Below are 25,788 nucleotides of genomic sequence, written 5' to 3' on the forward strand. Positions count from 1 at the left end.
AGCTTTGAAAGTTTGTTCATTAAGTTTACAGATATTACCAAGCTAAGAATGTGGAGGCTTTGATTAGAATTCAGAATGCCCTCGGTAAGCTGGAAAAATGATTGGAAGTTAGGAGAAGGCAATTCAACAGCACAAACAGGATAGTCTGTAATCTGCTCAACTTCATGCAGCCTTGTGTAGCTCTTCAAGTCACCTTTCCAATTCAAATAGGAACACTGCATTTAAGTCCTAGCACACTTCGAAAACATGCTTTGTTTTTCCTTCTTTACATTTGTTTCACTTTGAAAGTCACCGCCAATTCCATTTTTCAATGCAGATTTTGCCAATTCTCCAAAGTCTACACAATTTTCTTCTTAACTGCACTTGCCAGAATTAATTTCTCTTTTCTCTGCTTCCAAGGAGCTGTGCATTTATTACATCACTTATAACACAACTTGTATCATAGTCTTTTTTATAATTGTATCCCATGTCTCCTTCACTGATATGCTACTTGAAATTGGGACAAACATGAAATTGATCTTTGTTCCCCCTTGCATCATGCTTCATACACAGTTGTCAAGCTATGAACATTTAATTAAATATATGTTGAGAAAAGTCATTAGATCTTAATGGATTAAATTAAACATAGATAATTGCAAACACCACTGCCAAAGAATTAAGCCTGATACTGTGAGAAATAAATAGAATAATGTTATGGTGTCCACTTAACTCAGAATTACTTGAATGTTTAATGAAATAGAATGTGTATGTTGTGATAAAAAACTTGAAAGAGACCTGAATATGCAACACAGATATGACTCTCTCTGCTATAAGGCAAGCGGATGAGGGAAAAATAAAGGCCAAAAAGCAAAGTATTGATTGGGTTGGATAGCAGTAAAGCTGGAATACACTCTATGGGCTAATACAAGAAGAAAAAGAATGAAGATGAGACATCGGGTTTTAAAAATCTGTCTGAAATAAAAACTTTGTCAGACTAGTTTTATGTTTTTGTCAGACTAGTTTTATGTTTTTGGGTGCAAGTCCTTAGGACACTGATGAATTTAAAATTTCTTTTAAACGACATGTTTATTGAAAATATTTCTGATTTTACCTGTGCTACAGGTGGGTCCATACCAGCCAGGCTTGCACTGGCAAACATCTGGTGTAAGGCATTTGCCTTCATTTTCACAGTGCCTGTTACAAACTACTAAGATCACAGGATAAAAATAAAAGAAAGGTAAATTAGGCTTGGAATTGGTCATATTATTGGTTATGACCTAGTTGCTCATAACTGCCAATCACATCATCTAATGAATAAGATCAGAGAGAGATAAAAACAATTTATATTTTGGCTTTAAATGGTTTCCAATTTTCACGTTCAGTTATTTTTGTTGTTGTTAATAGACACGGGGAAAGTAGAAACCCACTCAGATGAATGGTAAACAAGATTTGGGTATTTGGGAAAATTATTAGTTACTGATGAAAGTAATCATAGACATAAATTAAATGAGATAAATTTATATACAAGCGAACAAATTAGAATTCTTGTTATCTCAAAGAAGTGGTTATGGATAGGGTCAAGAAAACAGTTGTTTCTAAGAACAAGCTTCTTTATCTTAGTACTAGCACCCAGTGCTCCCACTGGTAGGCAGAATGGTAATCGTCATAGTAGATCAGGAAGAAGGTATATTTTTTGCTTAGCGTTTGGGTTTATCTCAGTTAGCATTAAAGCAATCAGCTATTCAAAGGAGCAGTTGTATTAGAGTGCAAGAGAGCTTTGCTTACTTGTTTCACACCTTGGTCCTACAAAACCATAAGGACAAGTGCAGAGATTTCCAGCCAAGCAGGTCCCACCATGTTGACAAGGTGGTCTGCAGTGTTCTGCAGACACAGATTATGTTAAGTCAGCTCTTAATTAAGAAAAAGTCAGTTTATATTTATGAAGCACAGCCACCATAAAACCTACTGGTAAGAGCAATTTATAGTACACTCAGTTCTATTTTAGCATGAAATTTAGTTCTGTGGGATTGACTGTGAGTTCACACTCTAAAAACACCTATAAATCATCAGCATGTTTTGGTTTATAAAACTTTTGGTTAACTGGATGGAAATATACAATCTTAGGTTTCTTCTGAAAATTGAGACTTGGACTTAGGCATTCCTGCCCTACAGATAGTTATATTCCTATAATTATTTTCATATGCAATTAATATTGAATGTTTCTGTTAGTTCACTCCGTTTACTGTAATTTGTTAATTTGTGTCTTGCCTTGTCACGAAGACATTTAACATCGCTCTCAGTTTATAATAATTATACATCTACAATCTACTAAAATATATTCTTTTAAAATATTATTTAAAAAATAACAAATTTGTTTCCTTAAAATATTATCCATTTTAGGAATGCCATTTCCTAAACTCTCCACTTAAGATTTCAACCAAGGCAATAAAATTATATGGCTATAGACATGTGTTTAAAAATCATTTTTTAGGTTTCTTCCTACTACCTGATATCTTCTAATTATTTGGTATTTAAGAGTTTCTTGGAACCATGCTTGACAAGTTATTCAATAAGCATGTGTCCTTTGTTTGAAGCTAAAATATTTGTTAGGGATATGGTACCATATAACTAAAAATATAACAAAAAATTATTTCTTAAGATACTTTTACCCAGGATGAGTGAGCTACTGCTCTTTGGCCCTCTGATTTTGTAAATTTAAGTTTTTTAAATCTTCAATAAATTATTTTTAATAAATATTAACAAACCTGGATTCCCTCACCAGCCTTAATAAGTATATATTAATATGTACACAGTAAATGTGAATTATCTTTAAAAAGTTTTTAAAGAAAAGATTGAATTATTTTGGCTTTATTATTTGATTTTTAATTTGAATTATCACCTTCATCACAGGTAGCTCCACCATGTCCTGGGGGGCATTCACAAATGTTAGGCTTAATACATTTTCCATGGTTTCTGCAATCAGGATGACATATAGCTGTATAGAATAAAGCTCATGGTTTAGAAATATCAATTATCCATGCAAACTAATGAGTGCTGTACCTACCGGTTTGGCAGTTAGAACCAGCGTAACCAGGTTTACATTCACATATGTTTGGGGCAACACACTCCCTGTTTTTTCCACATGGATGCCTACAAATGGCTGCAGAAATCAAGGGAAAAGGCTGAATTACAGATACAGTATGTACACATTGCCCGTAAGCTTAATTGTATAATAAAAGTAAAATTCTCTGAAATTGAAAATTTTGGACATTGCTATTAAACAGTAACGACTGCATACATCCATAAAATTATTTTTTCCCCTTATATTTGTTTTACTACTAGAATGACTGAGGTAAATGATTAATAGGGTAAGAAAAACATACCATATGAGGAAATTACTCCCATAGCAAAACCTGATGTTGGAGATGGCTGCTAACCATAAATGGAATTACAGTCTTTCAGAGAGCAATGAAGTTTCAGATACCAATTAGGTAAATGTTGGTGAATGGCAGGGATAATCAGAACGTAAAACAGCAAGATGCCAGGACCACATCATAAGCTTATAGGTTCGTATTTCTTAAGCTTCTCTAACAACCTGACATATTCTAACTATTAGTCATTTAACACTTCCTGAGGTAACTGAAATGCATGAGGTTTTTTTCTGTTTTATTTGCTAATAATAAGGAGTTTTATACTATAAACATGTAAGAATTGAAGGTTATTATCATTATTCCTACAGAAGAAAGAAAAAATGAAGTTCCTCTAGGTAACTGAGAACAAAGGAATACTCCAACAGCTTTGTTGCTTAAGTTGGTCTCAAACAAATCAAAACACAAACAAAACAATAACAACAGAACAATATCAACAACAAAAAGTAGCTTCTAAGCCAGAAATTTGATTTGTATCAAAGAAAACAATGCTGATGATTATGAAAAGAAGTAAACACTCCTTTCAAAATTAAAGTGATGCCTAACTTGTTTTATTCTTAAGTGCTGGAGGAATTACAGAGAAACCTAGTTTATACAAATAAGCAAATATGCCAGAATTAGTAATTTAAAGTGCTAAATACCCTCTGTGAGATGAAAAGAACCCAAACCACAGTGTTATTCACACCATTATTTTATATCTAGCTGCTTATTGCCAGGAAAGTCAGTTAGCCCTGTAAGGCTCTGCTTTCTCTTCTGTATAATGGGAAAAATAATGCCCAGTATGTGGGGTCCTTGTGGATTATATGACATAATTGATACAAAATTTTTTCCAAAGGCCCTAAAACACAGTAGATACTTAATACATATATTTCTAATGTATTATATAGTTGTAATGCTATTTAATATTAACTATGAAAAAAATTAAGAAACATCAATATTATTTTTTTGAAATGTGAAGAGAATATGCACAAATAATAAATAAAATGAATAGAAGTTAGTGAACTAAATAGAGTAAACAAAAATTAATCAATAGAAGAGCAAATCTTCTTAAGTACTTAAACGTGAACTGGATAGTTTTCTTTTCTTTGTTAGTTTTGAAGAGTTTTCATACTACCTCTGCATTTGATACCATCTCCGTAATATCCAAAGGGGCAGCATCCACATTGGAAGTGCCCATCTTTGATTGGCACGCAGGAAACACCAAGAAAGCAAGGGGATTCAGCACAACTTAATATTTTGGTCAATCCAGGCTTTTCTGGCAAAATATCGATGGCTCTAGTAAGTGATGATGCACACCCATCCTTATACTGTGTGTAACCTTGGGGAGACCTGTTAGTTTGAGAGTTATATCCTCCTGCCTCTGTTTGGATGGATCCTGCCCTGGATAACATCCTTTATTTCGCCATGGGAACTATTCAGGTTAATGCTTAAAGAACTACGGTTGTTTGTAGGAACTTCCAACTCCTCCAGACTGAGGTTTGTACTGGGGGTATGATCCACATGTTCAAAATCTGATATCTGATGGGAAATAGCCTTCTTTGAATGATTCATTAGAGTTGTGACTGATTTTAATGAGAAGTGTGAGATGTCAGTTGTATCCAAGAACTTTTTCATAGTTGCAGAACTGTGGATAGAGCTTGCATCAATTAGTGAATGTTCTGTTGATAGTTGTTGCAAATTTATGTCTAAACAACAAAAAAAGAAAAAGAAATGTTAGTCAATAACATCTGTTAATGCTCTGCTCTACCCACAGTATTTAACATTAGGTAATTCATTCCTTCATTTAATGTCTGTTACTTGTATAAACACTATACTAAGATTTGTGCAGCAATAAGATATCACATGGTTCCTGCCTTCTAGGAACTTATATAATCTATTTGGATATACAAGATAACACAGAATATTAAGCAGTATATTGACTACGTAAAATTTTAATATTTCTGCATAAAAAGACAACATAGATAAGGCAAGCCATAGAGATAAAAAAGATAATTTCAAGTACACATTATGTAAAGGATCAGTGGCCAGAATATGTAAAGTACCCTTACAAATCAACAAAAAGTCAAAGAAAAGTTACAAACAGATAATTAACAGAAAAGCAAATTTCAATGATTATTTGAAAAAAACAATTAAATAGATAACCCTTGGCAAGTTCTATCCAGAAAAAAAACAATGGAAAGATATAACTAAACTACTTTGAAGATGAGAAAACAGAAAAAGCTATATATATGAAAAGAATTTTAACATATAAGAATACTACATATAATTTTAAACTAAGAATTTGAAACCTCAATGAGACAAATGATTTTTTTGCACAATATAAATGATTAAGTTGACTGAAGAAGAGATAGAGTAGATGATAGAAAAATTACTTTGAAAGAAATAGAAAAATAATCTAAAATAACCTCCTAAAATGATGCCAGGACAGCTTATCTAATGGAAAAACATTAACCAAATTTCAAGGAGAGAATATTTTACAAAACTATTGCAACACACACAAAGAGATGAAACATAAACATTTTGTCAGAGTGGCATAATCTTATAGCCAATATTATTTATGAAAATACATAAAAATTTAAAATGAAATACTAGTATTTCATTTAAATCAGATCAAGTGCAGCAGTGTAATATATTATCACATCAGGATGAAATAGACTTGTATCTCAACTAACATAATTATATCAAGATATTAGTGAAGAAAATAATATAAAATAATGTTAAAAAGTAATTTGATACATCAATTTTTTTTGTTCAAAACATTCTGAGAAAGTTAATCCATGGAAACATTAACAGAAATTGTAGCAAGTAATAATTGATCTGAAAAAGCATTTGATAAAATGTAAAACCCACTCATGACTTAAAACTAGAGAGAATTCTGAGAAAGCAATCAGTGAAAGGAAAATTCTAGCAGAAACCTACAGTGATATCATATTCACTGGTGAAACATGAGAAGAATTCCCATTGAAACCATTAAGAAACAAAGCTATTCCAATCCCTACACACTTTGAACTGGAGGTCTCAGCCACTACAATCACAGCCTAAGTTTGAGAGCTGGGACAGGTCCATTAGATTGCTCAGGTTCAAGTCTTGCCTCTGTAATTTACAAACTCTGTAAATCTGAACAGATTGCTTAACCCATAGGTGCCTCTGTTTACTCATCTGTAAAATGGAAATAAGAAGAGTTACTATATATAGCTATTATGAGGATCGAATGAAATAATATATTAAAAATATTTTCCTAATGCTGGCACATCATAAATACAGACTAAATCTTAGTTACTATAAGAAAGTAAATGAGAGACAAACTCAGTATTTGCAAAAAATATGTTTTACGTATAAAATCAAGAAGAGACTCAACTATAAAAAATAGTGTAAATAAGAGTATTTAGTAAGGCAACCAGATGCATGAATAACATTACAATCAAGATAGCTTTCCTATTATATTGCAATAATCAGCAACACCTTGCAGAATGAACAAATGCAATGATATCTTGCAAGATAAACAGCTGATATTACAGTATGCAAAGGCATAAAGAAAGGTAATGAGAAATGTGGAAGATTGTTATGAAGACAGTAATAGAGTATTATTGAATAAAACAAAGAGTTATAAAGAAAACACTATGAAGAAGGAAAGGCCTTATGAAATAATGAGCTGCTCATACGTTTAGAGTTTGAGTAGATGATGAATGACCAGGGATTTATAGAATGTAAGTTTGAAATGGTCACTTCCAACCATAAGCTTCTCTGAAATCACCTTAAATAATGATATAATTTGCTCATTACACAACGTGAATCACTTTTCTAGAATATAAGCCAGAGGATTCAAAAGATTAGCAAGAAAAAGAATAATTTGTAAACTGCATTATATAATCTTAGGTGAACTTTTTGAAAGTAAAAATTCCTGACGAGTAAATACGGTAATCTTCTGGAAAACAAATGAGAGGTATTACTTGTCATTAGAGTTTAACTAAGACCATTACTTACTAGAGGCATTTCCATTTGTTGGCCTAACATTCCTCTCCTTCTGATCGTCATATATTTTTTTTTTGCGGTACGCGGGCCTCTCACTGTTGTGGCCTTTCCCGTTGCGGAGCACAGGCTCCAGATGCGCAGGCTCAGCGGCCATGGCTCACGGGCCTAGCCGCTCCGCAGCATGTGGGATCTTCCTGGACCGGGGCACGAACCCTGTCCCCTGCATCGGCAGATGGACTCTCAACCACTGCGCCACCAGGGAAGCCCCTGATTGGCATTTTTACCATCTTCTTCCTTAGTTACACTGTTGTCAGACCTTGTGAGAACCACAGTATGTGTAGTAAATTCATTTAAAAACTGTGTTTCAACTGTAAATGTATACATGAAAAACAGATCAGAATTAAACTGTTATAAAACTAAAGCACTGGGCTTCCCTGGTGGCGCAGTGGTTAAGAATCCGCCTGCCAGTGCAGGGGACACAGGTTCGAGCCCTGGTCTGGGAAGATCCCTCATGCCACGAAGCAACGAAGTCCATGCGCCACAACTACTGAGCCTGCGCCCTAGAGCCCGTGAGCCACCACTACTGAGTCTGCGTGCCACAACTACTGAAGCCCGCGCGCCTAGAGCCCATACTCTGCAACAAGAGAAGCCACCGCAACGAGAAGCCCACGTACCGCAATGAAGAGTAGTCCCCACTCGCGGCAACTAGAGAAAGCCCATGCACAGCAACGAAGACCCAACACAGACAAAAATAAATAAGTCAATTTATTTAATAAAAAGTTATGGAGCTGTTGATGGCCACATTTTTCACTATGTGGAGAAAGCTAATATCTAGTGAAAGGGAAAAATGAAGCCCACAAACAGAGAAAAGCAGAACCGTGACAGACAGATACACACACATACGCACACACACACACATATGCAGACAAACTGAGTCTTCGTGGTGTTCAAGTCCCAAGTTTAAGCATTTTTTCCTGAGAATTCAGCAGTCATACTCTATCCTGATTCTGTGAAAAATGCATTATCCTCATAATAAATATCATTTTTGCTCAAGCTAGTTCAATTGAATCTATGTAACTTAAACTAAATAAATTCTAACCAGTTCACCCTATTTAATAACTCAATGGCATATCATATTTAAACTTTGAGTACTATTTTTCAGTATTGAAATGCATTGTTGTCTAAAGAAGAAAAGCAAGGATAATGTTCTGGGTACTGATAACTACACAGAAAACTAAAAAGATGTATCTTATTACCAAAATTTAGATTCAGATTTTAAAAAAATTTATGACTGTGTAATTCTTTCAGTGGCTCGGAAATAGTAAGTGTGCTGATGCTTCAATATTGTAGGTCAGCAGGAAAAAGAATGGAAGGCAAGAACACACTAGTTTGTGGCTAGTAGAAACTATGTTGCTGAAAGAGTGAGCCCCAGAACAAATCTCCATATTTAAGGGAGTGTATACAGTCTGGTCTAGCAGATATATCAGTGGTTCCCTTCTAGCAGAGGGGAATGACAACAATGTCTCAGGGTAGTCATGATGTCGACACTTAGATGGATACAGGGTCTCTTGGTTTTGTGTGTAGAAACAAGACTCCAGGCAATGACTGGGAATTTAGGGGTTATTTCCACCCCTCTGTGTGGAGAGCCTACCCCAAATGAGGAATAAACAGGGTTCTATTTCTTTTCCATTCATCAATATTTTGGGAATATCTATAGGTACTGAGGATATTCTGATGAAAAGAGATCACAGAGGAAAAGACAAACAATAAAACATTTTCTTATTGCTATAACCAAGATTCAAATAAGGTGTAATGAGAGAGAAAGAAGCCACTAAGTCTAACCAGCACAGTCACGAAGGCTTTGAAAAAGAAGACAGCACTTCTCTTGAAGGTAAAAAAGGAGACTGCCATTTGGACACTGGAAGCAGAAACAGAGTGAGTGCGAGTTAGCAAGGTTGGAGTGAACACCATGTGAAAAGACAGCGATGCATGAAATAGCATGGGATTTTCCTAGAGCACATGCAGGAAGTTCAAGCCTCCAAAAACAGACAAGAGCTGGATCATGAAGGGCCATTTGTTTCTAGGATAACAACTTGGATTTAATCCTATAAGTAAGTTGTTTAAAAATTGGATTCTGTAAAGTCCTAGCAGCTTTGGGGGAGAGTGAAGGAAATGGTTGGGTGGTTGGCTCTGGCTAAAAACTTGTCTAAAATTATTACTGCAAAAGTAGAAAAGAACATACGTAATGTGCTAGTATTCATATAAAAAAAGAAGGAATTTACCTTCTCCTTTGTGCAAAAGACACACAGTAAGGAAAAACTAGAAAATAATGAGAGTGGATACCTTCAGGGGATGGATGGGAACAGGATGGAAAGAAGGGGTAATGGGAAGAGGGAGGTAGGGATGAGAAGATAGTGACATTTCTCTGTGTTGTATACCTGTTGTATGGCATCAAGTGTTAGAACCATGATAATATTTCACATACCTTCCAAATAAGTATAAAACTAAAATCAACCAGAGTGTGAAGGAAATTCAAAATGGAATATAAATATTAAAAAATAAGCCTAATTGTATTACAAATAAAATACATAAACATTCTAAATGGGGTGAGAAAGAAAATAGTTAATCTATGTAAGATTGTTTTGGCTAGTGAATATATTTTCTTCCTTTCTATAGTTCTGTATAGTGTTAATGAATTCCAGAGTGTACTCTTTATTGATAAGCTATTTGGAGGAGGGAAGTAGTATGAGAAAAAATATCACAGGAAAATATAAATCTGAAAGTAAGAATAAAATGTACTTTCCAAGAAAATATAAACCTATAAAATTCTCTCTTGTCAAATCGCTTAATTATAGTGTGATGTCATATGGTTTATTCTGCCAAGAACAATGTAATGACAACTCTCTTGAGCGACTTTGAAGTGAATGAAATAATACATATATATTACATTTTCTATTATGTGTCTTATTTCATTGGGGTTAGAATATTTCATGGCTCATTTAGAAAGGCTCTGCTCATAAAATCAGGAAATAAACATAATTCTTGTGTATAACTATTTGATAAAGACACAAACAAAAGTTATTTCCTCCTTAAATTCTCAATCTCAGAATCAATTTAGAGAAAAGGTAAAAACAATGCCAAAATATGATTTTCTGTTTTAAGTTTTTATCTTATCCATGTAATAAGTACTGTCTAAATTCAAAGTGCTTTCCTTAAAATAAAATTCCACTTAAATAAAGAAAAGGAAGACCATATAAATAATCATCAAAAATAAGGTGTACAAAATGTTCATTGCAGCTGTATTTACAATAGCCAGGACATGGAAGCAACCTAAGTGTCTATCAACAGATGAATGGATAAAGAAGATGTGGCACATATATACAATGGAACATTACTCAGCCATAAAAAGAAACGAAATTGAGTTATTTGTAGTGAGGTGGATGGACCTAGAGTCTGTCATACAGAATGAAGTAAGTCAGAAAGAGAAAAATACCGTATGCTAACACATATATATGGAATCTAAAAATTTTTTTAAATGTTCATGAAGAACCTAGGAGCAGGACGGGAATAAAGACGCAGACCTACTAGAGAATGGACTTGAGGACACGGGGAGGGGGAAGGGTAAGCTGTGACAAAGTGGGAGAGTGGCATGGACTTATATACACTATCAAATGTAAAACTGATAGCTAATGGGAAGCAGCCGCATAGCACAGGGAGATCAGCTCTGTGCTTTGTGACCACCTAGAGGCGTGGGGTAGGGAGGGTGGGAGGGAGACGCAAGAGGGAAGAGATATGGGGATATATGTATATGTAGAGCTGATTCACTTTGTTATAAAGCAGAAACTAACACACCATTGTAAAGCAATTATACTCCAATAAAGATGTTAAAAAAAAAAGTGTAATTTGATACACCAATGTTCAAACTGAGTGATCATGTCTGTCTTTGGTGGTCTCAAGAAAGAAAAACAGTTTTTTGTGTTTTTTTTGGTAATTCTCCCATATGAAATCCATAGTAAAGGAAATATAAAGGATGAGCACAATTTGTCCGAACTTTTTGGTTTGTAAAAGGGAATTGTTCCTATCTCTAAATCCTATAATTCATGCAGAGTCTTAGATAAAAATGACCTCCATTCTTTGTGTTTTTACATTTCAGTAAATACAGAAGCTTATATATCAAGTTTGATATTATTTTAATTTCTGATTATGGCTTAAATAGTGAGTCAATACCTCAATAAAAATTATATAAAACAGTTTAATAGAGTTGGCAAATAGGGAAGATTTAAGGTTAAGCAACTTAATAATTTTCCTGTTCAGCTCTCTGAGGATATGACATCCTTTGGGATTATGTTGCTAATTGATACTCCAAATTAATCTAAGAAAATTAATCTGAATAACTCATAAACTTAATTGTTTTCAACATTATAATTAACATACCTTCAGTTTAGTAACTTCACATTTAATTGAAGGTGATTCTTTGAAGCCTTGACCAAAAACTCTCACCATCATACAGTTATATTTTTGAATATTACACAAACCAGCATTCTCAAGTTCTATAATTTCAGGAACCTTGTCTTTGGAAAAAACGATTTTAAAATAGGACATATTTGCTTTAATTCCAGAAAAAAAACTAATTATTTTTCAAGGCCAAAATTAAATGCGTATATAAACTAATATTTTAAAGTCTACCCCCAATAATATTTAGTACATTAATTAAACTATTACATGTTAAGAGTGATCTGGTATTAAAAGAAGTGTTACCTACTATTCAACTCAATAGAAATAGCATTACAGATACTACCAGTGCCTAACTATACAGGTTTAATTAATTTTTTAATAATATTTGATACCAAATAAGTGCGAGTACTAACAAATTACTCCTACCATGGCCTATGTTTTGGTTTTACCATTTTGCTTTATGTCATAGAGATAGGTTATAGAAAAAGTGCTTTTGTAATAATATAGTGTACTTAGCAATGTGATGTATTAAAATTCTTTTTTTTAATTTGTTTTAGAAAAGAATTATCAAAATTTGTGCATGCTGTTGTCCCAGTATTGTTGATATTTTTGTGTATTATTGCTGTCCTACATGCTACCATAATCTTAGGTGTACTTCTCAGTCATAGGAGAAAAAATTTCTTTTATCAGTCAGAGTTAACTGACCTTCATATGGTTATTTCTGTGGTTCTGGTCTTGGTAAGATCATTCATTATCTCTATGAGCAAGATCTGGTGGTCAAAATAGATAAATGCAGTATAAAAACAATTGAGTCCTTTGTCTAAGTAGTGGCAAAATCCAAGTGAATATAACTTTAATAGCAATAGGATATAAAAATCCTGTTACATGTATTCAGAACCCTAAAATATTTACAAAAAATTTTAAAAACACGTATTATTCTTTCATATATTCAACAAATGTTTACTGAGCAACTTCTGTTTTTCTGGTGTTATTCCAAATATTGGAGATATATAATGAACAAAATAGTCCCTGCCTTCATGTAACTTACATTCTAATATGGGAGGACAAAAAAATAAACCAATGAAAAAATAAATATAAAGTGTATCACATAAGCGTTTTTTATGTAATGGGGAAAAAGTATATTAACTATATTAAGGGAGATAAAGGCCATGGGGTTGTGTGAGAAAAACTATTTAGAATGACGATGGAAGGATTCTATGATAATATGATATTTGAATAGAGAAGAGAAGGAAGTCAGTCATGAGGATATGTGGTAGAACGTGCCAGTGAGAGGGAGCAGCAAGTGCAAATGTCCCGAGGTAGAAGCAGGCTTGGCCTTTTTTGAGGAACAGCAAAGCAACCACTAGAGAACTCTGGAAAGTAATGACCTATGGAGACAGTGGTAGATGAATTCAGTGAGAGAGGAGTCTCAGACTACACAGAATCTTCTAGGCCATAGCCATAGTAGGGCCTGCCAATTTTATGCTGAAGGAGATGAAGAGCTAACAGAGGGATTTAAGCAGGGGAGTAATACGATCTGACTTACATTTCAAAGGAATCACTTTAGCTGCTGCATGAAGAATAAACTTTGAGAGAATCTATAATAATCCAGGGAGAGAGAATAGTGGCTTGGACTAAGTTGATAGCAGGGAAAGATATGAAATTCTTTGAAGCTAGAGTTGGATTTGCTGCTAATGGATCAAACATGAGGCTTGATATAAAAAGAAAAGTCAAAGTGACTACACGTTTTTAATGTGAACAATTAGAGGAATGAAGTTTGCATTTACTGAGATGGAAAAGGGCAGATTGGTGGTGGTAGGAGCAAAATCAGGAGTTACTGGTTTAATAGTTAAGAGAATCAAATTGACTTTTTGAAATGTCTTTCTCTAATATATTGGGACAAAATAATTTGTACCATTTAGATAGGTTAGAGAAAAAAGTTAAGCATATTAGTAAAATTAGCAAAATATAAACAGTGCTTTAAAAATATTAAGTTTGAGTTCTAGAAGAATGATTATCCTCTGCAAGTAGAGGGATCAGCTATGTGCAAAGGCCCTGAGATCAAGAGAACTGGCATTGTAAGGAACAGCACAGAAACCAAAGTGGGTGGAGTGGAATGAGTGAGGGTGATAGTAGTAGGGGATGAGTCTCAAGAGATATTGTGTGCCTGATCACGTTGTGTCTTATAGGCCATTATAAGTACTTCAGCTTTTATTCTAAGATGAGACTGTTTTGGAATATTATTAACATATTGATTAATATAATTTGAGTTCTTTTCCATATATAATCTGAATAAAGCCTGTTAGGATACTGAAGGTAAAAAAGAACAAAGAAGGTTTCATAATTAAATAACATACACAAGATCAAAGTTGGAGTGTATTTACTTACTGTGTGAATCACTGCAATCATAGGAACTAAAGCCTGGGGAGCATGCACACCCCCATTCCATACACTGCCCATGGCCACTGCATAAATTGGGGAATTTTAATGACAAAAAAATGTCTTTAATTGACTTACTGTATTCTTCTCTGTTATATTTCCCCTCTTCCAAAATCCTCTTTTCACATTCATTTTCTAAAAGGGCCACACCTGCTTCTGCCCAGCTAAGATCATCTTTTAGGAGAACATCCTTAAAACACATCTCTATCACACCCAAGAAAGGCAAGACAGTGCATTCCTATGCTGGAGTTGGCAAGAGTGTGCTGACATAGTGCTGATGTGCTGTATTCGGTGTGGCCAGATGGTGTGGGCCACATGGGGACAAACTCCTGGTGGACATCCTCAGTACGGTCCTCGGGGAAAAATTAAGTAATCTCTTCTAGGTCATTTTGGCTGAGACTTTGAAAAGCAAACAAAGGAAGAAACTCACTGAAGTTTTGCTGTTTCCATCTGTTTTGTCGATCCCACCTTGTTTCTTGGCTGTGATTACCCTGGTCCTGTGTATGTCTCCCCTTGTCCAAAGTTTTTGATGCATCTTGTTTTTCATTCCCAGGATGTTTTTGTAAATTTAAGTCCAGATTGGTTCGATTCACATGCTTTTTTTCTTGAGGAAAGAAATCCAAATTATTTTTTTCTGGAGATGTATGCTTGTTTATTCCTCTGACAGGAGTTTCTGAATTAATATATTCAGAGGTGACATCTAGCTCTTATCAAGGAAGCGAATTTGACATGTTTGGGGTCTTTGCAAGCTGAAACAATCTCTGATTGAGAAACACTTTCCAGATGATTAGAAGATGGATACAATGAAGTAGTGTCCATTGAGCAGCTACAATAGGATTGTTTTCTAGGTGATGGCAGAGAAACTGGCATTGTGTCAAACATGCTTTTTCCTGGTAAAATCCTTCCAGATGGAAAACAGAAAAGAATAGTAATTTGGACAAGAACAATTTTTTCTCAGTAACGTGTTGCAAAAAAAGCAGAGCGTTAAGTCACCCACCACTCATGTTAAGTCAAATATTAATACAATAACAAACGAAAATGTTACTTTCTTACCTCCATTCATTAATAAAAGCAACACAGTTATTAAAAGTTTGATCAATTTTGGGGCTTCCCTGGTGGCGCAGTGGTTGAGAATCCGCCTGCCGATGCAGGGGACACGGGTTCGTGCCCCAGTCCGGGAGGATCCCACATGCCGTGGAGCAGCTGGGCCTGTGAGCCATGGCCGCTGAGCCTGCGCGGCCGGAGCCTGTGCTCCACAACGGGAGGGGCCACGACAGTGGGGTGCCTGTGTACCGCAAAAAAAAAACCCAAAAAACTAAGAAATTGACTTTAGGACTCTACTCTTAAATAAACTGAAGACTCTGTTCAGTTTTTATCAGTTTTCCATGAATGTTCTTTTCTGTTTCAGTTATCCAATCCAGGATATCTTCATAATGTATTACTCATGTTTCCTTAGTCCTCTCCAATATTTGACAATTTCTTACTCTTTCATGGTTTTCCATGATTTTGACACTTTTGAATAGTACTATTCACATATTTTGTAGAATGTTTCTCAATTTGGGTTTATATGAATTTGATCATGATTAGACTGGGATTATGACTTTGAGGAAGAATACAACAAAGGAGAAGTGTCCTTCTTATTGAGTGTTATTAGTAGATAAATGGTATCAGTATACATTATCACTGCTGATATTAACTGTTGATACTTTCACATTAACAAATATTTTTGAGGATTTGAACATCTTGGCAAAGAACCCTGAACAAATCTGGCCAATTTAAACCAGAAATTTAGCCTCATTTTAGCAATAATAGCAAACCAAATCTCTTACTGAGATTTGCATTAACTCCATACATCCCATCCAGAGGATGGCACAAACACACCAACACACAGAGTTCCATCACTAGCAGTTCATGTGTATTACACATGTTTTCTTACCTTCTGCACAATATCCCATATATCCCTGAGTGGGTTGTAGTAAGTACACAAAAAATATTCCACAGTTTATTACGGACACTGGGATTTGAAAAAGACAGCAGTCTTTTGTGGTGCTAAACAAAAACTGCCATGTGTATAGCTATAATCACTTCTTCTATTCAACGTTTTCCTGGAAACCCTAACCAATATAGTAAGGTGAGAATAATTTTTAATTTATAAGGATTGAAAGGAAGAAATAAACTTTTATTATTCTCTGATGATAAGATTGGCTCTGTTGAAAATGCAAAAGAATATATAGAGAATTATAGGGAATTTAGCAAGTTTGCTAGGTACAAAAATCAATGTAAAATCAACTATAATTCTATACAGTAGTACCAGTTAGGAAGCAAATTTAAAAAAAATATAGTATTTACAATAGTGCCAATAAAAATACAAATAGGAATAAATTAAAAGGTATAAGACACCTTTAAGGTGAAAATTATGAAACTTCATGAACAATGTTAAAGAAAATCTGAATAAGTAGAGGAGCATACTGTATTAATGGATTGGAAGACTCAGTATCCTAAAGTTGACAACTCTTTCCAAATCCTTCTATCAACTGAGAACAATTTCAATCACTGATATGTGGTATTTTATTTTTTATTTATTTTTTAAATGGAAGTATAGTTGATTCACAATGTTGTGTTAGTTTCAGGCATACAGCAAAGTGATTCAGTTATACATCTATAAATATATTCTTTTCCAGATTCTTTTCCCTTATAGGTTATTATAAAATATTGAGTATAGATCCCTGTGCTGTACAGTAGGTCCTTGTTAGTTATCTATTTTATATATAGTACTGTGTATATGTCAATCCCAAACTCCTAATTTATCTCCCTCCTTTCCCCATTGGTAACCATAAGTTTGTTTTCTATGTCTGTGGGTCTATTTCTGTTTTGTAAATAAGTTCTTTTGTAACATTAAAAAAAAATATTTGTAGATGTGTCTTACCCCTTTCGCCCCTGGAGTGAGATTTTTGACAGTGTTTTCACCCCATTTTGTCAAATTATAAGCATATTTTTCTTAAGACATGGCATAAACTTTGTTTAATGTAAAACTTGTTTCTGAACGTGTTTTGAAGGGAGTTGTTTTTTAGGGTTTTTTTTTTTGCGGTACGCGGGCCTTTCACTGTTGTGGCCTCTCCCGTTTCGGAGCACAGGTTCCGGACGCGCAGGTATCTTCCTGGACCGGGGCACAAACCTGTGTCCCCTGCATCGGCAGGCGGACTCTCAACCACTGCGCCACCAGGGAAGCCCTTCTGCATAATTTTTAAAATGTGGGTATCGATAAGGAAAATGAGCCTTCTATTAAGACATAATCCTTCTATTAAGCAGACAAGAACTGAAGCACTTAAAATATGCAGTATTTTACTGTTTGAAAGTTACTGAGGTTAAGTACCTGAGCCCTGGAGAGTGACAGCCTGTGATCAAAACTTGGCTGTCTGACCTGCTATCCAGGTGACTCTAGGTGTGTTATGCCTAAAAATATGTTTTCTGTATTATATGGTGGAAATCACGATGATAGACTGTCTTCTATAAGATATTGTAAGTTAAAACACTTGGTGGACTGTTGAACATTACATTAACTATTACTATTATTGTCAGAATAGAGAACCTTGGAATACTCCCTTTGATTAACTTAATCTTGATGCAAAATTAAAATAATATTGCAGCGTGAGAAATAAATTGGTTGTAACAAGATTCAATCCTTATATGAAAAAATACTTAAGAAAAAGCACGTGTAGTTCACATTAGTGAGTTGATACCTCAACACATTTGGTTGGCATCTTAGCAGGTCTGTCAAAGAGGAGAAATCGATACCATCAGGGAGAAAGGGAGTGGTGACATATCAGGTCTTGAATGGCTAATTGCTGGAGGCGCAGGGAGTCAAAATGGACACTTCTATAAGGGCTCTGAAGAAACTGGTGTCCCCCAGGAGAGCACTTCTGAGCTAGAATGGAAAGACAGATGATATTATGTATTTTCTTCATTGACATAGTTCAGCCCTCGATTAAAACTGACTACTGAAACAAAAACAGAGCAAATAAACCTACAAGTGCACGTAAAGGCCATCTGAAATGTCATGATCTCTTAGTAAAACAAAGATGACAATATGCACTTTCCATAAATAAAATAAGCCAATCAACAAACTCTTTAGAATGTATTTTTGAGGTATTTGAGCTTCAAGGACTTTATTTTCGTTTAATTTGGACAGGCAAAATTGCTGATTGCTGTTGAGTCAGGATTTGTTTATTCCTACCATCAGAAGGCATAGGCCTTAAAGGACTCCTCTTGAGAGTGATCCTGCAGATTTGAATGCAATTACTGACCCTCCATGACCTGCTTTCTGCCACAGTAGCCATGTGCCCCCCCAAATCCCATCTCTGCCAGGTCCTGGAATGCAACAAACTAAACCAAACTTTTAATGCTAATATAATTTTTGTAAAATGCCCTCCTAGTGAAGTTTCCTGCATTTTTTTACTGCAGGAAAAAATATAAAGTTTTCACATTTTTTCTTATTTTTAAATATAAAAGTAGTGAAGTTCATTTTCATTTCTAAGCATAGGAAAATGAATGGGGTAGAGGGGAACAGTTTTGAAGGAAGAACAAGAAAAATAACATGGAGAAAGAGCTAGTTCTGTAGACTTTTTAGGAAAGCCATTTTCTGAGCAGTAGTTGGCCTGGAAGATACCTTTTTTCTGTCAAATCCGCAGAGAGAGAACATAAAGTATCTCTTCCCAGCAAGAAGAGAGAAGAGAAGAGGAGGCAATAAAAACAGTTATCCTGGAAATATAGCTCCTGTTTGAGGCTGCTGTCTCCCTAATATTAAGAAACACATGGAACTGTCCTTATTTGGAGTGTCTTATTGACACAATAGGCAGAAAATCTCCCAATATTAGATATTGTATTTGTTCAAGGAAAACACTATAGTAAAGATAATATCTTTGAAATAGAAATGGGAAAGAAAAATTTAATCATTACTAAAGTACCTCACTATGGAAAAAAATCTATCTAACTGAACAAAACTCTCAAATGTTTATTACATAATTTTAAGTTACACAGTTTATGAACAAAAATCAGTTTCCAAACAAATTAATAAGGAGCACAATAAACTAGAGATAATAATTTGCATGTCAGTCTCACAAATGTAGCTTATAAAATTGTCTTTATTATATAGGTTTTTGCTTTTTATTTTGTTTGTAGTTACAGCAATTAAACTGTAAAAAAGGTATTGTTTTGCAAGATAAAAGATCTCCCTAAAGAATTTTTTTTAGTAAAAGATTTTAGGAATGACCACAAAAGGTTCTTCCTCCTTTTATCTCTAGTTTCACCAGTTATAAATGTCCCAAAAGGCTCTATTGACTTAGACAATCTCAATTTGTCAACACTAGATGAATATTTTATAAAATGTATGTGGGTAGAAGTCAGAGGATGTGCTATCATTTCATTTAATTTTGAAATAATTCTAACCCCCTGTCAATATCAGAAGATTGCACATGGTTAGAAACTATGGAAAATATTTTAAAAGAGATTACTAGTGAGGTTTGTATAAATTATTGAGATATTTTCTCTGATCTTATCCTAAAACAGAATTTTGTCTTGGGAAAAAAGTCAGTAACTCCATCTTTATTCTGTGCAGTATTTCTCCTTGCTAAGCACTTCTGAAGTTCTCACATTTCCTCTGATTTTGCTGCTTTGAATAACTGTTTTCTAATCCAAAGCTAAAGATGTCATAAATGTAGAAGCAATCACAGTGTGACATCAACAATACTAAGAACTGTATAATATTTAAACAGAAATTAAAAATTTTTATTTAATATTAATTTTAGAGGAAAATTCTTAATTTGTATAATTAATAATAGCTCATATTTTGTATCATTTATTTCACAATTTTTCCCTCCAACTCGACTTGTCACTCATTAAATGTTCAAGGTCTCTGTAGAAAAATTTAAATCTTACTAGCAATGAATAAGCCACACTCTTAAAAATCTCATTACAACCTTAACTCTAGAAGGGAGGATATAGTTAACTATGGCTGGTTTGGGCTCCCATTTGGGAATCTGGGGGCCTAGCTCCTGAAGTACTAAAAGAATAACTCTACAAGCCCATTTCACACATCAGTCAATTTCATGACATGAATGATGTGCAAAGCTTTCTAGCAGATGTCCAATAAAAATTTTTTCCCTCAAAACAAAAGTACATATAAAATACACATTAACATTTACATTTCTATTTATTCTGTCTTCTTCTCAATAGGATTTAAAGAAGCTAGGTAGTATATAATAGAATCTGCAATATTTGCATTTCAGATACTTTGGGAAAACGTGTCAAGTTATAAATAATAGATACATAATGATACAATATGCAAATAGTTTTCTAGTTTTGTTTGTAGGTATAAGTAACCTGTATTAGATTAATACATTGGTTAATACACCGGCTAAGACTAGTATGCTTTAAGATTCATAATTGGGTGACAGACAAATATGTTAAGAAACTAAATAAATTATTGTATTTTTAAGAGATGAATACGCTTAATGCCTAAAGACAGGCACTTCATAATATCTGAGTTTATAATTATAAAACCTTTGGTATATTGCTCTATGGGAATTTCAAATATCTGTGAATTTTAAAAAATTGTATAACTTCCCCAAAGATGTGGAAAAGAGAAAAACCACCTTTTAGCTCCAAATTCAGTGAGAAATAAAAAGTTAATCATTAAGCTTCTGATATTCAAAATTGTATTATGGATTCTGCAACAACACAAAAGGCTGAAAAGCAAGGTCAAATAGAGAGTGATGGACTTGCTAAGTCTCTTTACTTTGTCATCCTTTATATATTAAAGGATGAATGCTCTTGAAAAGAATACAAATAGACTGAAAGTAAAAGGATGGACAATAACATTATGCAAACAGTAACCACAAGAAAACTGGACTGGCTGTACTAATATCAGACAAAAATATCTTAAAACAAAAAAAATGTTACTAGAGACAAAGAGAGACATTTTATAACAATAAAAGTTTCAATCCATGAGGAAGATATACACCTAATAACACAGCACAAAAATACATGAAGCAAAATCTGAGAGAAACAAAGGGAAAAAAAATACATACTTCAAGAGTAATAGTTGGGGACTTCAATACTCCACTTTCAACATGAATAGAAAAATGGGCAGAAAATCATCAAGCAAACAGAGCCAGAACAACACACTGTAAACCAACTTGACTTAACGAACATCTATAGAACACTCTACCCAACAACAGCAGAATATAAATTCTTCTGGAGTGCACATGGAACATTTTCCAGGATGGACAATACATTAGACCATAAGACAAACCTCAATAAATTTGAAAAGATAAAAATTATACAAAGTATGTTCTCTGACTGCAATAGAATGAATATATAAATCAGTAGCAGAAAGAAATTTAAGAAACTTACAAATACATGGAAATTAAACAACCTAGAAAAGCAAGAGGTCAAAGAAATGAAAATAGAAATGAGAAAATACATTGAAAAGGATTAAAAGAAAGATACAACACACCAAAATTTATGGGATGCTGCTAAAGTAGTGTTTAGAGGAAAATTATAGATATATATGCCTATATTAAAAAAGAAAAAGATCCCAATATAATGAACTAATCTTTCGCCTGAAGGCTGGAAAAAGAAGAACATACTAAATCTAAAGGAAGAAGGTAAGAAATTTTAAAAACTAAAGAAGACATTAATGAAATTGAGAACAGAAAAACAGTAGAGAAAAATCAGTGAAACCAAAAGCTGGTTCTTTGAAAAAAATCAACAAAGGTGACATACTTCTAGGTTTGCTGAGAAAAAAAGAGGGAAGACTCATTTACTAGAATCAAAATGAAACAGGGCACACTACTACAGATCTTATTAAGGAATACTATTACAGTTGCATGCCAGTACATTAGATAACTTATATAAAATTGAGAAATTCCTAAAAAGACAAAGTACAAAACTGATTCAAGAAAAAGTAAGCAATCCAAATAGATTTATATCATGTGAAAAGACTGAATCAGTAAAAAAAAAAAAAGAAAGATCCAAAACGAAAAGGCCAGGTCTAGATGGCATCAATGTTCAATTCTACCTAACATTTAAAGAATAATACCAATTCTTCACAAACATTTCCAAAAAATAGAAAAAGATGGAATACTTCCAGACTCATTCTATGAGCCCAGTATTACCCTGATACCAAAGCCAGAAAATGATATCGCAGGAAAAAAAAGCCTATGAACCAATGTATCTTTTGAATATAGACACAAAAGTCCTCAGCAAAATACTAGCAAATCAAATCCAGAAATACAGATAAAGAATTATAAACCATGACCAAGTAGGATTTATCCTAGGCATGCAAGGTTGATTCAACATCCAAAAATGAATTAAGGTAATATACCATATTAACAGAATAAAAAACAAAATCCATATGTGCTTCTCAATAGACACAGAAAAATCACTTGAAAAAAATCTAACACATTATGATAAAAAACTAGGAACAGAAGAAGGGCATTTGCTCACCCCAATAAAGGAAATCTACAAAAAACCCCGTAGCCACAACATACCTGATGGAGAAAGACTAGATGCTTTCTCATAAGATCAGGAACAAGACAAGGACATCCACTCTCACCACTTCTATTCAACACTGTACTTGAGGTTGTAACCAGGACAACTAGGCAAGATAAATAAATAAAGATATCCAGATTGGAAAGAAAGAAGTAAAGCTATCTTTATTCACAGATGACCTAATTTTTTATGTAAAAATCCTAAGGAATCCACTAAAAACACAAAATATTAACACTAGTGAACAAGTTCAGCAAGGCTTTAGGATATAAAATCAAGATGCAAAATGTGATTTTATTCTTTTTTTAAAATTCACATACCATAAAATTTACCATTTCTAAATGTAGAATTCAGTATGGGGTGTTTTTTTTTTTTTTTTTGCATATTCACAAAGTTGTATACCACAATCAATTTTAGAACATTTTCATCACCCCAGAAAGACACCTGTATCATTAGCAGTCACTCCTGCCCATTCCCCTCTACCTCCAGCCACTGGCAACCACTAATTTTTTTTGTCTCTATGGATTTACCTACTCTAGACATTTTATATAAAAGCAATTATATAATATGTGGCATTTTGTCTCTGGCTTTACCATGTTTTCAAGTTTCATCCATGTTACAGTACTTCATTCCTACTTATGGCCAAATAGTATTCCACTGGATATAACACATTTTGTTTACCCATTCATCATTTGATGGGCATTTGGTTATTATGCTTATTATGAATAATGCTGAAGTGGACCTTAATGAACAAATTTTTGTGTGAACATATGCTATTTCATTCACTAGGGGCAGTAGAGATAGCCCAATAGTTAAAGGATGTTAGAATCTGAAGCCACCTTGCATGTGTTCAAAGTCTGGCTCTGCTACTTAATAGTATGTGACTTTGGGTAAATGGCCTAGCATATATGTGACTCAGTTTTCTTACTTGTAAAATAGGGTAATAATAATACTTATCCTGTGGGTATTGTGAGAATTAAATGATTTAATGTGGGTAATGTATTTTAAAGTGCTTAGAATAATGCCTACACATAGTAGATGCTTTCTACATTTGCTGTGTTAAAATAAGCCGGCAAGGTTATTACCTTTTCTATTTCACAAAGGAAGAAACTGGGAGTTGCCCAAAGTTTTATGGGCCTTAGGGTGGTTAATTATATTCTTAAACGTGCAGTAAATAGACTAGGAAGGAAATTAAGAAAACAATTCCATTTATAATAGTTTCAAAAGAACAAATACTTAGGGATAAATTTAAAAAAAGCACAAAACTTATATTCTGAATATAACAAACATTGTTGAAAGAAATTAAAGACCTAAGTATTTAAATGGAAATTCATCCATGTTTGTGGATCTGAAAATGTAATGTTGTTAAGTTGGCAATACTCCCCAGATTTACATGCAGATTCATCACAGCTCCTAACAGAATACTAGCTGACTCTTTTGTAAAGAATGACAAACTAATTGTAAAATTCATATGGAATTTCAGGGGACCAGAATAGCTAAACTAATCTTGAAAAAGAAGAACAAAACAGGAGGACTCACATTTTCTCATTTCAAAATTTACTATAGAGCTATAGTAATCAAGAAAGTTTAGTGGTGGCATGAGGAGAGACATAGATTGGTGAATAAAATTGACACTCCAGAAATAAACCCATGTACTTATGGTTTTTAACTGATTTTTGAGATGGGTGCCCAGATCAGTCAATGGGGAAATGACAGTCTTTTCAACAAAACTGGATATCCACGTGCAAAATAATGAAATTGGACCCTTTGGTTATACCATATACAAAGTTAATTCAAAATGGATCGGAGACCAAAATACAAGAACTAAAACTAAAAGACTTAGGAAAACTATTGGGGTAAATCTTCATGACTGTAGATTTGGCAATGGATTTCAAGATATGACAACAAAGCACAAGCAACAAAAGATAGGCAAACTGGACTTCATCAAAATTAGCAACTTCCATGCTTCAAAGGACATTACCAAGGAAGTGAAAAGACAACCCACAGAATGGGAGAAAATAACTGCAAATCCACATGTCTGCTAAGATAATTGTATTTAGACTATACAAATAACACATACAACTCAATAACAAAAAGGCCAATGACCCAATTAAAAAATTGGCAAAGTATTTGCATAGGTATTTCTCCAAAGAAGATATGTAAATGTTCAATAAACACATGAAAAATTGCTGACATCATTGACCGCCAGAGAAATGCAAATCAAACCACAATGAGATGTCACTTCACACCCACTAGAATGGCTAGAATAAAAATTTCAGATAAAAAAACTTTTTTTCAGATAATAACAAGTGCTGACGAGGCTGTGGATAAATTAAAACCCTTGTACACTGCTGCAGGAGTGTAAAACAGTGCAGCCACTTTGGAAAACAGTCTGGCTATTCCTGAAATGGTTAAACACAGAGTTACCCTATGATCCAATAACTCCACTCCTAGGTATATTTCTAAAAGAAATGAAAATGTGTCCATACAAAAACTTATACCCAGATGTTTACAGCAGCATTATTTACAATAGCCATAAGGTAAAAACAATCCAAATGTTCACCAACTGATCGATTTATATACAAAACGTGGTATGTACTTATAATGGAATATTATTCCATCACAAAAAGAGAGGAAGTACTGATACGTGTTAGAACATGAGGAACCTTGAAAACATTATGCTAAATGAAAGAAGTCAGTCACAAAAGACAATTTGTCATGTGATTCCATTTAGATAAAATATCCTGAAGAGGTAAATCTATAGAGCAGAAAGTAGATTAGTGATTGCTTATAGTTGGGAGGGTGGAGAGGGTGAAGGAGGGTATAAGGGGAGGAGAGCTAGAGTATGGTGTTTCTTTTCAAGGTGATAAAAATGTTCTAAAATTGACTATAGTAATGGTTGCACATATTTTTGAATATACATAAACCCATAGATCACTGTGTCCTGTAAGAAACCACTGTACACTGT

The 25,788-nt window shown here is 33.9% G+C and overlaps 1 protein-coding gene across 1 annotated transcript in view; it reads right to left on the bottom strand.

Annotated features, from left to right (window-relative positions):
* The window catches only part of VWDE (von Willebrand factor D and EGF domains), a 35,240-nt gene that overhangs the window by 7,574 nt on the left and 1,878 nt on the right, over nucleotides 1-25,788 (bottom strand). Inside the window, 16 exon segments of the mRNA XM_089917090.1 lie at nucleotides 1,091-1,186; nucleotides 1,765-1,860; nucleotides 2,879-2,974; nucleotides 3,044-3,139; nucleotides 4,522-4,783; nucleotides 4,785-5,092; nucleotides 7,392-7,436; nucleotides 7,652-7,784; nucleotides 11,814-11,950; nucleotides 14,223-14,485; nucleotides 14,487-14,981; nucleotides 14,983-15,226; nucleotides 15,958-16,029; nucleotides 16,180-16,348; nucleotides 17,634-17,697; nucleotides 17,973-18,198. Coding sequence (XP_089773216.1) covers nucleotides 1,091-1,186; nucleotides 1,765-1,860; nucleotides 2,879-2,974; nucleotides 3,044-3,139; nucleotides 4,522-4,783; nucleotides 4,785-5,092; nucleotides 7,392-7,436; nucleotides 7,652-7,784; nucleotides 11,814-11,950; nucleotides 14,223-14,485; nucleotides 14,487-14,981; nucleotides 14,983-15,226; nucleotides 15,958-16,029; nucleotides 16,180-16,348; nucleotides 17,634-17,697; nucleotides 17,973-18,198 — 2,802 coding nt within the window.

The sequence above is a fragment of the Delphinapterus leucas genome, chromosome 9 (genome assembly GCF_059928025.1).
Source record: "Delphinapterus leucas isolate spDelLeu-1000000601 "Yukka" chromosome 9, BTC_Dleu_Yukka2, whole genome shotgun sequence".
NCBI lineage: Eukaryota > Metazoa > Chordata > Mammalia > Artiodactyla > Monodontidae > Delphinapterus > Delphinapterus leucas.